Source organism: Bufo bufo, chromosome 3 (assembly GCF_905171765.1).
Source record: "Bufo bufo chromosome 3, aBufBuf1.1, whole genome shotgun sequence".
NCBI classification, from domain to species: domain Eukaryota; kingdom Metazoa; phylum Chordata; class Amphibia; order Anura; family Bufonidae; genus Bufo; species Bufo bufo.
In genome coordinates this window covers 529,229,716-529,243,930 of record NC_053391.1, presented here as the reverse complement: position 1 = coordinate 529,243,930, position 14,215 = coordinate 529,229,716, and the positions used below count along the sequence as shown (strand labels likewise).

The 14,215-nt window shown below is 42.0% G+C and overlaps 1 protein-coding gene across 1 annotated transcript in view; it reads right to left on the bottom strand.

Annotated features, from left to right (window-relative positions):
* The window catches only part of DIAPH3 (diaphanous related formin 3), a 754,726-nt gene that overhangs the window by 477,923 nt on the left and 262,588 nt on the right, over positions 1 to 14,215 (bottom strand). Inside the window, 1 exon segment of the mRNA XM_040425381.1 lies at positions 13,729 to 13,834. Within this exon segment, the coding sequence (XP_040281315.1) occupies positions 13,729 to 13,834 (106 nt within the window).

Here is a 14,215-nt window from a genome sequence, read left to right as displayed (position 1 = left end):
CTCACAGCAGCTGCAGACTCTCCCTACACTAATCCGAGCAGAGTGACGGGCGGCGCTACGTGACTCCAGCTTAAATAGAGGCTGGGTCACATGCTGCAGTTGGCCAATCTCAGCCATGCCAATAGTAGGCATGGCTGTGATGGCCTTTTGGGGCAAGTAGTACGACGCTTGTTGATTGGCTGCTGTGCAGCCTTTCAAAAAGCGCCAAGAAAGCGCCGAACACCGAACCCAAACTTTTACGTAAATGTTCGGGTTCAGGTGCCGAAAAACCTAAAGTTCGGTACGAACCCGAACTTTACAGTTCGGGTTCGCTCAACTCTAATGATCACAGCAAATACAGTAGATGGCTTCAAAAGGTTCAGATGACTTTTTAATTCAAAATAACATTGTAATAAGCCTCAATGTATAGAAATCTTGTTCTACGCACTCTTTCCGTTTGGCACAAACCCTTTTTAGAAAGGAAGATGGACATGTATCCAAGGATTTGTTCCGTGGATCAATATAGCAGGAATACAGGTTGGACTTGATGGACTTTTGTCTTTTTCCAACGTAACAACTATGTATCAACTATGTATCAACTATGTATCAACTATGTATCAACTATGTATCAACTATGTATCAACTATGTATCAACTATGTATCAACTATGTATCAACTATGTAACTTGATTACAGAAAGTGTTCTCACAAGATTTGGTAAACCTCCTGAGAACAGCACGTCTTATTTCTGGCTATGAAATCGTCTGCAGAAACTGGATAGCATCATATACTGGGAGAAGAACATGCTATCCAATTGCTGTGGACCTCTTCACAGCACAGGAGAATGAGTCCACTGAGGAGAGCAGAGATCATCCTGGTACCTTTACTGGACACTTACATATTAGGTACAAAAACAGAGCAGGGTGCAATGCAGCGGAACAAAGGGGCCGACTGAAAGAAGGGGGGGGGGAGCTGGAATCTGCCGCCAATTCCCACCAATATAAGCAGCACTGGCCAACCATCTAATGTGTATGAAACCCTCCCAACTCCTCTCTCGATGACAGATGTCAGAGGAGATGATGATCATGCATGTTGGCTTTCAGCTGCCCAATCCTTTTTTTTTCCCGAGAATAAGCTGCTGCTGGAGGAGTCTGGGCGTGACTGGCCCAAGATAAAACATGGCTGCTATTGAGATAATAGCTGCTATCTTGCTAGTTCAAGGAAACCCTCCAGCTCAGCACAAATGCTCACTAGCAATCTGTAGTTTCATCAAATAACCCCAGATAAGGCTACATGGGGAGCTAGCGCACAGCCAGGTAATGCCACTTCCTTCCACTCATCTCTAGAAAATACTGTATCTAAGGTACTAGGAAACAATATGATGAGGAAACTTGGCTCAAATATATACCTGCTTATAATGATAAAGGGAAAAATGAATCAGTTTAAATGTGTCCCCTGAAAAACAATAGGCACGCTCAATATCAGCAGCAGCATAATGGCTTCTAGCTTAATATACAAATTTGCCCTAAGCATGCTGTCTTTATTAAATGGAAAAAAAAAAGGATATTTTTCAGCCTCGAGGGTGCTTAATCACAGACAATATCTCATAATCAACTTTTAAAGTTAATTAGCAATTACAGTACTATTCCCATTGTTCTTGGTGCTTGAGAGAAATGTGTAAATGACAAAATGATTTATTAAAACCTTCTTAAAATGCGGCAAATCTTGCAAGTTACTCTGTGTAATGTGAAATGCAAGATTACTGTGTTGTATAATTATGTGTGCGGCTGCAGATGTAGTGCTGGCTGTAACACATCCATTAACACTGTGCTTATCACATTACACTAAACATGTCAGGGAAATACTCAGACTATTGATGTGCCAGATACACCAAGAATAACCCTACATGAACAATACAACAGGAAGTCACAAGAATGGAACTACAACCACAGGATAGAGGGTGACTGGACTAAGAAGGTGCAGTTTAGACATCATCTACTGAGGGCAGCATAAGATTGTGCCAGACATGCCAATTTCAGCGGTGTGCCATCTATAAGCTAAAAGTAAAAGCTCATGCACATAAGTATGTGTGCCCTGTGCCCTGTGCCCATATTGCGGACCGCAAACAGCAGTGATATACATACACCGTCCATGTGCACCATGTATCACGAATGTGGACCTATTGACTTGAAAGGGTCCGCAATCCTCAAGATACGGAGCAGAGGCATGTATCGGAAGCCTGTGGGATTTCACTCGTGCCTCTGCACCGCCAAAAAAATAAACATGTCCTATTTTTTGCGGTGCGGACCATCTCTTGCAGATCGGGGTCTGCATGCACAAACTGTGTGCAAACGGACTGAGCCCGTGTGTTGCGGGCTGCTATTTGCGGTCCATAGCACGAGCATGGGGCACACACGCTTCTGTCCATGAGCCCTACGTGGTTACTGAAAACCAGCAATCAATCATTCCAGCCTGGGCCTTGAAAAGAGTCATGGCTGCCTGAGAAGAGTCATGGCTATTCATGAGATCCTGCTCTCCCCACCAAACTGCTGATGATGGTCTTCTCATTCATTTTCTCTCCATGAGAAGACTGTGAATCATCAGCAGGTAGAGGGGAGAGCAGAATCTCATGGATAACTAAGACTCTTCTCAGACAGCCATGACTTTTCAAGGCAGAGTTGTGATGATTATGATGCTGGTTCATAGCAACCATTTTTCGCACTATAAGGGTGGGTTTACGTTTTGCCATCTATTTGACATATACAGTACAGACCAAAAGTTTGGACACACCTTCTCATTCAAAGTTTTCTTTATTTTCATGACTATGAAGGCATCAAAACTATGAATTAACACATGTGGAATTATATACGCAACAAACAAGTGTGAAACAACTGAAAATATGTCATATTCTAGGTTCTTTAAAGTAGCCACCTTTTGCTTTGATTACTGCTTTGCACACTCTTGGCATTCTCTTGATGAGCTTCAAGAGGTAGTCCCCTGAAATGGTCTTCCAACAGTCTTGAAGGAGTTCCCAGAGATGCTTAGCACTTGTTGGCCCTTTTGCCTTCACTCTGCGGTCCAGCTCACCCCAAACCATCTCGATTGGGTTCAGGTCCGGTGACTGTGGAGGCCAGGTCATCTGGCGCAGCACCCCATCACTCTCCTTCAGGGTCAAATAGCCCTTACTTTCAAAGTTTTCCCAATTTTTCGGCTGACTGACTTACCTTCATTTCTTAAAGTAATGATGGCCACTCGTTTTTCTTTACTTAGCTGCTTTTTTTCTTGCCATAATACACATTCTAACAGTCTACTCAGTAGGACTATCAACTGTGTATCCACCTGACTTCTCCTCAACGCAACTGATGGTCCCAACCCCATTTATATGGCAAGAAATCCCACTTATTAAACCTGACAGGGCACACCTGTGAAGTCAAAACCATTTCAGGGGACTACCTCTTGAAGCTCATCAAGAGAATGCCAAGAGTGTGCAAAGCAGTAATCAAAGCAAAAGGTGGCAACTTTGAAGAACCTAGTATATGACATATTTTCAGTTGTTTCACACTTGTTTTTTATGTATATAATTCCACATGTGTTAATTCATAGTTTTGATGCCTTCAGTGTGAATCTACAATTTTCATAGTCATGAAAATAAAGAAAACTCTATGAATGAGAAGGTGTGTTCAAACTTTTGGTCTGTACTATATATATATATATATATATATATATATACACACACACACACACACACACACACACACACACACACCGTGTTAGCCAGTAATAAGATTGAGATTCCTCAGTGGTTGATACTAACTAACTGAGAAAAATGCAAGCTTTCGAGGTTACTTGGGCCTCTTCATCAGGAGTCCCTGTCATCATCTTTTCAGTTATCCATTAAAAGGTATCAACCACAGAGGAATCTAAATCTTTTTTTCATCACTCTAGGAGTGGGATTTTTTTTTTTACATTGATAAAGCTCCTCAATGAGGCGAATAGATAAGGAGTAAGTAACTTATCATTACAGTAGTATTGCAGACCATTCCAGTAATAAATGTCTCCTATGTGTGAACCCCCATAAATGTAATACAAAAAGATAATTCAGATATGTAGGAGCCACAAAACAGAAATATTGTCTTAGAATATACACTCACCTAAAAAATTATTAGGAACACCATACTAATACGGTGTTGGACCCCCTTTTGTCTTCAGAACTGCCTTAATTCTACGTGGCATTGATTCAACAAGGTGCTGATAGCATTCTTTAGAAATGTTGGCCCATATTGATAGGATAGCATCTTGCAGTTGATGGAGATTTGAGGGATGCACATCCAAGGCACGAAGCTCCCGTTCCACCAAATCCCAAAGATGCTCTATTGGGTTGAGATCTGGTGACTGTGGGGGCCATTTAAGTACAGTGAACTCATTGTCATGTTCAAGAAACCAATTTGAAATGATTCGAGCTTTGTGACATGGTGCATTATCCTGCTGGAAGTAGCCATCAGTGGATGGGTACATGATGGTCATGAAGGGATGGACAAGGTCAGAAACAATGCTCAGGTAGCCCGTGGCATTTAACTGATGCCCAATTGGCACTAAGGGGCCTAAAGTGTGCCCAGAAAACAGCCCCCCACACCATTACACCACCACCAGCCTGCACAGTGGTAACAAAGCATGATGGATACATGTTCTCATTCTGTTTACGCCAAATTCGGACTCTACCATTTGAATGTCTCAACAGAAATCGAGACTCATCAGACCAGGCAACATTTTTCCAGTCCTCAACTGTCCAATTTTGATGAGCTCGTGCAAATTGTAGCCTCTTTTTCCTATTTGTAGTGGATATGAGTGGTACCCGGTGGGGTCTTCTGCTGTTGTAGCCCATCCGCCTCAAGGTTGTGCGTGTTGTGGCTTCACAAATGCTTTGCTGCATACCTCGGTTGTAACGAGTGGTTATTTCAGTCAACGTTTCTCTTCTATCAGCTTGAATCAGTCGAGCCATTCTCCTCTGACCTCTAGCATCCACAAGGCATTTTCGCCCACAGGACTGCCGCATACTGGATGTTTTTCCCTTTTCACACCATTCTTTGTAAACCCTAGAAATGGTTGTGCGTGAAAATCCCAGTAACTGAGCAGATTGTGAAATACTCAGACCGGCCCGTCTGGCACCAACAACCATGCCACGCTCAAAATTGCTTAAATCACCTTTCTTTCCCATTCTGACATTCAGTTTGGAGTTCAGGAGATTGTCTTGACCAGGACCACACCCCTAAATGCATTGAAGCAACTGCCATGTGATTGGTTAACTAGATAATTGCATTAATGAGAAATAGAACAGGTGTTCCTAATAATTCTTTAGGTGAGTGTAGATGGGAATCGTCAAATGGAAAGGTCATGTCCAGGATATGTCCAAGAACCTACAGAACCTGAAAACCTAAGAAGGCTCTTCAGTCACAGTGTACTGGTTGAGGATATAGGTTGCGCTTTCTGCAATGAAAATATGCAACACAGTACAATACTAGTGAACTGGATTTCCCCAAACCCCATTCACGACTGGTTGGATAAATCTGTACTGATTTTAGGGCATTTAGGGCATTACACTGCTAATTTGCTGTGACTCTGCCATGGATTTTGCTGCAGATTAAATACTTTGCAAAAGACAAAAATATATAAAAATCTTTAAAATTTGAAATGCTAAATGTATGCTCAGACATGGTGGACTAATTGTGGATGTTTGCGTTTTGTGCACTGAAAATATGCAGCACGGTGCAATACAGTGCAGCGGGAACTTTACACTGTGTCTGAATGTAGTCTTACAATCCTGCTGAATCTACCATTAATTGTAGCTAATTCTCCACAAAAAAAAGTTTAAAAAGCAAAACCAAAAACATCCAGAAACAGGGCCAAGCATGATGTGAAATGGGAGTGCCAAGATCTAATCTACCATTATTTCAGAAGAGAAAAAGCTATTTCTATGAGTATTACAACACTTCGCTGTAAAACTGAACAAAACCTTCACTGTGACATCTTTAACCACCTATTTTCCCCCATTTAAATTAAATATGTGGTAGGAGCAGAAGGCATGGCACAGGAGACTGATGGAGGTGTGAAAGCCTGGTGGCACTGCTTTGACCACTGGGCCATAGAGGCGGTTCCATTCTGTGATTTACTATCGGAGCACATTGTTGTGACTTATATTGTGTGGAATATTTCTACGACCTACTGCCGAGGGAGAAGGAAATGATGAATACAGTTGGGGATGCTGATGTGACTACTGGGGTAAACATTGTATTGTAGGCGGTCAATAGCTATGATAACTCTAGATGTCATGTGACTGAAATGGGGGCTTGTTAGCATTGATTCACACATAATGCTTTGTAGTGCACCTGCTTTATATTTGGAGCCCAAAAGGTTTAGATACATTTTTTTAATTTCCTGTTGAATTTGATATTAGTTATGGGGGAAAAAGCAGGAGGCACCACAACATAGCAGTGATACCATCAGCCACTGTCCTTACCGAGTCTTTAAAGGCTATGGGCACCTTAGGGACAATTTTAGTTATTGAATTGGCTCGGTCTGTAGCCCCCCTCTCTCTCTGCCCACCTGCACCCAAACCAAAGTGGACATCACTAAGAACCAAATAAAATAAATTAAAAGCAAAAAGAATAGACTATCAAGAGAGTTCACGAGAGCAGGGAGTCTACAGACCGAAACATCAAAGAATTCTTGGGAAAAAAATTCACTCTGAATGGGACTGAGCAGCCTTCAATGTATGAGAATACATGCAGAAGACGGAGAAGAGAGGAGAAAAAGGTGTTGTCATTCAAAAGGGGTCCATAGTTTTTTAAGCAAGGTCTGCATAGGCCCTGGACGAGCTCCCTTCAAACCTATTCTTATTTAATAGACATCTGAACGGAATATGGATTATCAAGCATTACTGTTCAGGTGACATAACCATGAAGTAGATGCCAGGAGTTAAACCGAGTTACTACTTCCTACACAAAGGTTATGTTTGAGGGTTAACAGCTTGACTTTACAGTGAGGGATCACAGCAAGCCATTAATAAATGGAAGGATGGCAAATTGCTTTTAATAGGGCGAGAATGAAATGCCGGGGCTATAAAGAAAATGTGATGGGGGAAAACAGATGGAAATCTATTATGAGGCTGAACGTACTGAAAACTACAGAACGGGTTAAACCTGAGCAAAGTGTTAGATGAGAAATATCAGACAGGCTGGATCCTGCCACACAAGATGGAGCCGCGAATCTCAGGCTGTAATGTTACACAAGTTTCCTTAGGGGTTTGCACATTTTTTATACAACTAAAATTGCTTAGGAACACACACAGTGAGATAACCCATGCGGACCGATAAACAAATTGCATTACTTGGAAACTAATAACAGCTTCAACAATACCACTGAGGCTTCTAGTATGGAAACCGCTGTGTGAAGCTGATGAAAATGGATCACAGGCAAAACAGTAGGCCTAGATAATTGGATTTCACTGTACTGCATATGAATTCAAATAAACATCCATGTTAGAAAAGCATTGTTATGCAGGCCGGAGAACGCGCAAGTTAAAAAGCATGTGATTTTCTGCTTTACTGCAACTGAGTGACGGGGGATTAATGAAATACGATAATATATAGCAGATGGGGGGCCGCCATACGGTTACAGGCAAGATAAATCTCAATTACAAACAAGGATGACAAAACATGTCCATCCATCCACACACGTCGCCATTACACATTTTGCATCTTCAGTCACAAAAAATAACAATAAATTCATAATAATAAAGACAGAAAATACATGTTTTTGTGAGAATCAAAAGGTTGAGACATCCCGCCAGAGTAAGTTTATGTCTATGGACTGCCATAACCAGGCACGGCCACTAAACAGGGTATGAAGGTATGAAGCTGTGTGGTCCCGGTGAAGCAGCAAATGAAATCAAGTCAGAACCCATCGATCTGATGTGGAGGACCTATGCTAAAAGCAGATTTATTTCTGCACTTTAACTATGTATGAATCCGAAATCTTGCGATGAAAAATAAATAAATAAATAATAATATTTTATTATTTTTTCAGTTTTAAAACACAGGAAAAACCACGGAAATGTATTATCGCCATAGTGGGCTCACAAGCTGTAATGCAGCTGACATTCAGCGTGATGCGGTCAGGATCGAAGATAACCCCTCGAATGCTCCGAGTGCGTATATCCCATGTGACTACTGCAGCACTGCAGTACTGGCCTGAGATACAACATACCACACTTTCCAGATTTTTATTTAAAATTCAGAAAACCATCTATCATTTTCTTTTCATTTCATACTTGCTACTGTCTGTTGGTCGATCACATAAAATCCCAATAAATTACATTTAAGTTTGTGGGTGTAACGTGAAAAAATTTGGAAAAGCTCAAAGGGTATGAATACTTTTTTAAGGCCCTGTATATACTAGGTATATATACATGTATGTCGGGGTATATAAACACCCAAAGCTGATCTTCTGTATGACAGGCCACTAGACACAGGTCATTGTGTGCCCGCTCAGTCTCTTCAGCCTCCCTGTGATTTAGCCTGGTGAAAGCTATCAAGGTCTATTGGCATGCAACAGGAGTCCTCCCATGTTATAGCCTGCCATGGCAACTGTGCTAGCAACCAAAAAAAAATTGAGGTCAACACTGCTGACTTGCTACATGAATGAAAAAAATCTACATAAAATATGATTTAACGCCAAACAAATTTACATATTAAAATTAGCTTCTCATCACTAAAGGCAGAACGCTGCTCATAGAAAGAGAAACAAAATAGTGTCTAATGCAAATTACTGAAACGAGTGACAATGACACAGTGTGGACCCCAGCATGTAAACAGCTAATACAATCCCTGCAGAGATCCCTAGAGAGGAACATAGTAACTGGTACCATATGTGTGTGTCAGCTTCTCAGATAATATAGCCATCGAGAGGGAGACTCATCAAGCTATACCTAATCTACTGAGATCGGGGGGCAGATTCAGGGGACCCCCCCTGCATAACATCAAAAGACTCTAGTAACGTCAGCGGGTGAACCTGAGAAGGTTGCATAGCAAAAGACAAAACAGCAGCACAGAGGGGTAAAACAGTGGATAGTTGGTGCAGGCTACTTAAAGGGGTTATGCCATGATTGATGTAAAAAACGAAAGACATGATTATACCTTTCTAACAAAGCGAGAACCAGCCTTGTATCTCGCAGGGATCCAGAGATCTCCCCATTTATTGCTCCAATCGTTCTGCTAGATTTATTTCAGACTAGCAGCTCAAGGGGAGTGTCCTTTCTGCTCTAGCTCTTTCCCTGTAACTGACACAGCTTCTAACAGAAGATATGGCTGGTGACAGAAGAAGGTTTAAACCGAGTGTGTGTGAGCATCTCAGCGAAGTGGATGGAGAAATAAGGAAAAGAACAAACAGCAGGTGGCGCTGTACAGATACATTTTATTGAATAGCTCTCTGGCTATACTATATTTTTAAAGGGAACCAGTCATCAACTTTATGCAGACCTCACTGAGGGCAGCATAAATTAGTGACAGAAATGCGGATTTCAGCGGTTTGTCACTTATAAGCTAAAAGTAAGTGGTCATTGCAGACTGGGCCTTGACAAGAGTCACATCTACCTGAGAAGAGTCCTGGTTATTCCTAATCTCCCGCCCATCTGCTGATGATTGACAGTTCTCTCCTAGAGAGAAAGGGAGAAAACTATATAGAAGCCTGTCAGTCATCAGCAGGTGGGCAGGAGAGCAGGAGAACAGGAATAACCAGGACTCTTCTCAGGTGGCCGGGACTCTTTTCCAGGCCCAGTCTGCAATGATTGTGATGTTGGTTCTCGGCAACCACTTACTTTTAACTTATAAATGACAGACCGCTGAAATCAACTCACCTGTCTCTCCTTTAGGCTAAGTTCACACGAACGTGTGTGATCTGTGGCCGTATTGCGGCCCGTAAATTGCGGGCCGCAATACACGGCCACAGTTCTGTGTGAATTCCGCATCACGGATGCGGACCCATTCACTTCAATGGGTCCGCTAATCCGGAATCGCGGAACGGCCGCACGGGACGGGACCCCTCGGAAGCACTACGGAGTGCCTCCTGGGGTTACGTCCCGTTCTTCCGTTCCGCAAAAAGATAGAACAAGTCCTATCTTTTCGCGGAACTGCCGGATCGCGGACCCATTAAAGTGAATGGGTCCGCAATCCGATGCGGCTGACCTACGGCCGGCGAACAAGCAGTGCGGCCCGCTATTTGTGGGCCGCTTCACAGGCACGGGTCACACACGTTCGTGTGAACCCGGCCTTATTCTGCCGTTAGTATGGGCAGCATAAAGATGATGACAGGTTCCCTTTAAATACATACAGTAACAAAAGTATTCAGATCCAGGTGCTGCCTTGAAAAATGTAGAGTATTATTTGTGACACAATTATTTTAAAGGCCTGATCCAAAGACCCAAAATGAAAAAGCAAAGAAAAGGAGGCGATAGATTCAGCACTAAATGCTCAGTTTACTCGCCTCTCTAAATCCCTGTCCCTGTAAGAGCTGAAACGCTGCAGTGGGTGAATAAATAGACCACTTACATGGGGTGCTGCTTCCATCATAACGACCCTAACAAGGCCCAAGTCTGCCAAAATCTGCCATTATATATGACACAATTACTCATACCCGTTGACTTTTGTTTCATGCCACCCTAATCCTTCTTGTATTAAATCCTTCTTGTTAGGGCTCATGCACACAAACATTTTCTTTCTGTGTCTGATCAGTTTCTTTTACGGAAGTTACTCTGTGCGCATTCCGTTTCCGTATGTCCACACTGCAAAATAAATAAACAAATAGAACATGTCCTAGTATGGTCCGCATAACGGACAAGGATAGGACAGTTCTGTTCCGCAAAATACGGAATGTACATGGACCTAATCCGTATTTTTTTGCAGATCCGTGTTTTGCGGACTGCAAAATACATAAGGTCATGTGCATGAGCCCTTAAAGGGGTACTCCTATATGGCATATAGACATTATATATATTTCAAGCTACTGTAAATAGTGTTAACGAAGCTGAATTGAAGTTTGTTATTTGTATCATGATACTCGCCGCATTCTTCCACTGTGCACGGGTAAACCGCCACTGTAATGCACATATCATGGAAAGGACTCCATAGGTCCTCTCTGTGCATTAGAGTGCCAGTGGAAGCGGGGAAAATATCAAGATGAAAATGACAAATTCTGATTCAGACTCTCAAACAAGATGAATGCGGTACGTGTTGGTGTGAGGCAAATGAAATGACTGCACAAAGGCTTAGTTAGTGCAGTAATAACAGTAGACACAAAAACGACAATGCCGACTCCATCCAGGCTACGCCACAAAGTGGTTTTCATGCTCCTATTCTTCTTCGCCATAATAGTATCCTAATAAGTATTGAAGGCTGGACTTTAACGGCCAAAAGTGTAACTCAATATGGTGCACTGTGGTATTTCGTGCCGCACTAAGGTTTTGCTGATCACTGTTGGCCCTGCCTATTTGAGATGACCTGTCTTCTGTCAATTTGGATTTACCTACAACATAGGGCCACTTTAAAGTCCCAGTCCACCCCTGCTTTATACTCAAAAACAATAAATGGTTGTCTATTCACTAAAATAAAATGTATTGAAGATTTGTTTGGGCGCAATTTCATTATCCAACACATAAGGGCTCATGCACACTAAACGTATTTTCTTTCCATGTCATTTTTTTTTATTTTTTTTTTGCGGATCGTATGCGGAACCATTCAATTCAAAGGGTCCGGGAAAAAAAAAAAAAGTTACTCCGTGTGCATTACGTTTCCGTATGTCCGTATTTCCGTTCGGCAAAAAAACTGAACATGTCCTATTATTGTCCGCATTACGGACAAAAATAGTACTGTTCAATGAAGGGCCAGCTGTTCCGTTCCGCAAAATACGGAATGCACACGGACGTCAACCGTATTTTTTGGGGATGCCTTTTTTGCGGACCGTGTGCATGAGGCCTTAATTTTGACTCAAGGATCTGCTCTGTCCCCTAGTCACGAGACATGGTCAATAGCGCACCTTTATTGATACACGGGTTGCTCTTCTGCTAGCCCCGCTCCCCCTTGATGCAATGTGATTTGTTATGCAGTGCCTGAAAGGGCAGGCCTAGCATATAATCAGGCTGTGAGATGGGAAAATGAGGAAGCAGATCATAATGGAATGCAACAATCGCTCCAACAGCTATGTCACTAATCCCATTCAACCTGAGCTTACATCAAGGGCAGATTGGCCATAGAACTTATAGGGAAACTTCCCGATGGCCGATGCCCATCTCTGCCACTGGTAGGATAGATAATAAGCTCTCAGTGGTAGTTAACTGTGTGAGAATCAGATACTCTTATACCCTGCCAGTGACATGCCCACCTGAATTCAACTGTGTCCCGCATCGCACCGCCTAAGCACCCCGCTCTATATCCTAATCAGACAACTGGAAGAGGAGGAGAGAAAATGGCCTCTATTGATGGCCAACTCAGAGGGACAGCTTTGGGACAAAATATTGTGCGGCACTGTGGTATTTTGCACTATGGTATTGTTGACCCCCAACTTTTGTTTCCCTGCCTCCTATCAATTGAGACCCTCCTACAATATGGGTCCACTTTTAGGCATTTTTTTCCAGGGCCACTTTAGGTTCCCAATCCACCCCTGGCTCAGATGGAATGAGATTTGTCACGTAGCAGTCGCAGAGGGTGTGGCTAGCATGCCATCATGATCTGCTTAGCTGACCGAGTTGAATGACTGTATATATGAGATATATAGATACACAGTATCTCACAAAAGTGAGTACACCCCTCACATTTTTGAAAATATATTAGATCTTTTCATGGGACAACACTGAAGATATGACACTTTGATACAATGTACAGTAGTCAGTCTACAGCCTGTGTAACAGTGTAAATTAGTTGCGCCCTCAAAATAACTCACACAGCCATTAATGTCTAAACTGCTGGTAACAAAAGTGAGTACACTCCTAAGTGAAAATGGCCAAATTGTGCCCAAAGTGTCAATATATTGTGTGGCTGTCATTTTTACTAGCACTGCCTAAGTGCACTTGGGCATGGAGTTCACTAGAACTTCACAGGTTGCCACTGGAATCCACTGCCACTCCACCATGATTATATCACGGAGCAGGTGGATGTTAGAGACCTTGTGCTCCTCCACCTTCCATTTGAGGATGCCCCACAGATGCTCAATGAGGCTTAGGTCCGGAGACATGCATGGCCAGGTATACTGTACATACGAAAATAGACTGCTGCACTCCAGATGCATGCAAAAATGAAAAGCGATTTATTCACTCATGTTCACAGTAGCAACATTTCAGTCCTATCACAGGAGCTTTCTAAAGATTGACTGGACAAACGATGCTGCTGTGAACATGGGTGAATAAATCACTTTTCCATTTTTGCATATATCTGGAGTGCTGCGGTCTGTTTTTGCTTATGGTTATTTGAATCCTTGGTCGGAATTAAGTACGATGGTACTCATAGCCTGTGAGAGCGCTGCTTCATTTTTGCTATATATATATATATATATATATATATATATATATATATATATATGATACTATGTGTGAATCCAAAACCAAAAGTCTCTAAAAGAACATTCAATGAAATTATCAGCAAAACCCTGATTTGTAACATGCTATTTTAGACAAAAAAAAAAAAATCTAAAACAGGGTAATACAAACCTGCAGCTGGACAATATTGTGCTTAAGACCTCCAACAATTGGGCTAAACCTGGCAATTCCCCTTTCTTCTGCCGCTGTGGTTATTGCATCCAAGACTTTTTCAAGACTAAAAGGAGACAGGATACATCATAGTGAGAGATAAAAATGTCATTGTAACAAACAACCAACACAAAAATTCAAAATCAATTTATAACACAAAAAAAAAAGTATAAACTTAGCAGATTGCTGCAAGGACACAGCAAAGTTTATGATGACAGCGTTGTTTGTTATCTTCTTGTTTCAGTATTCTTCATAAATTCACCAAATCTAATTAAATCACTTCAAGCAGATGGCTAGGAACAAAGAACATAAGAACTCCCAATTCACTACTGAACAGGAGTGAGGGGAAATATTTATTGCATGTTAACAGTGTACTCCTGTCCTGTAAGAGATACACTACCAAATGAGACATAATTAATTCACTTTTCAAAGGTAAAAGCTTACCATG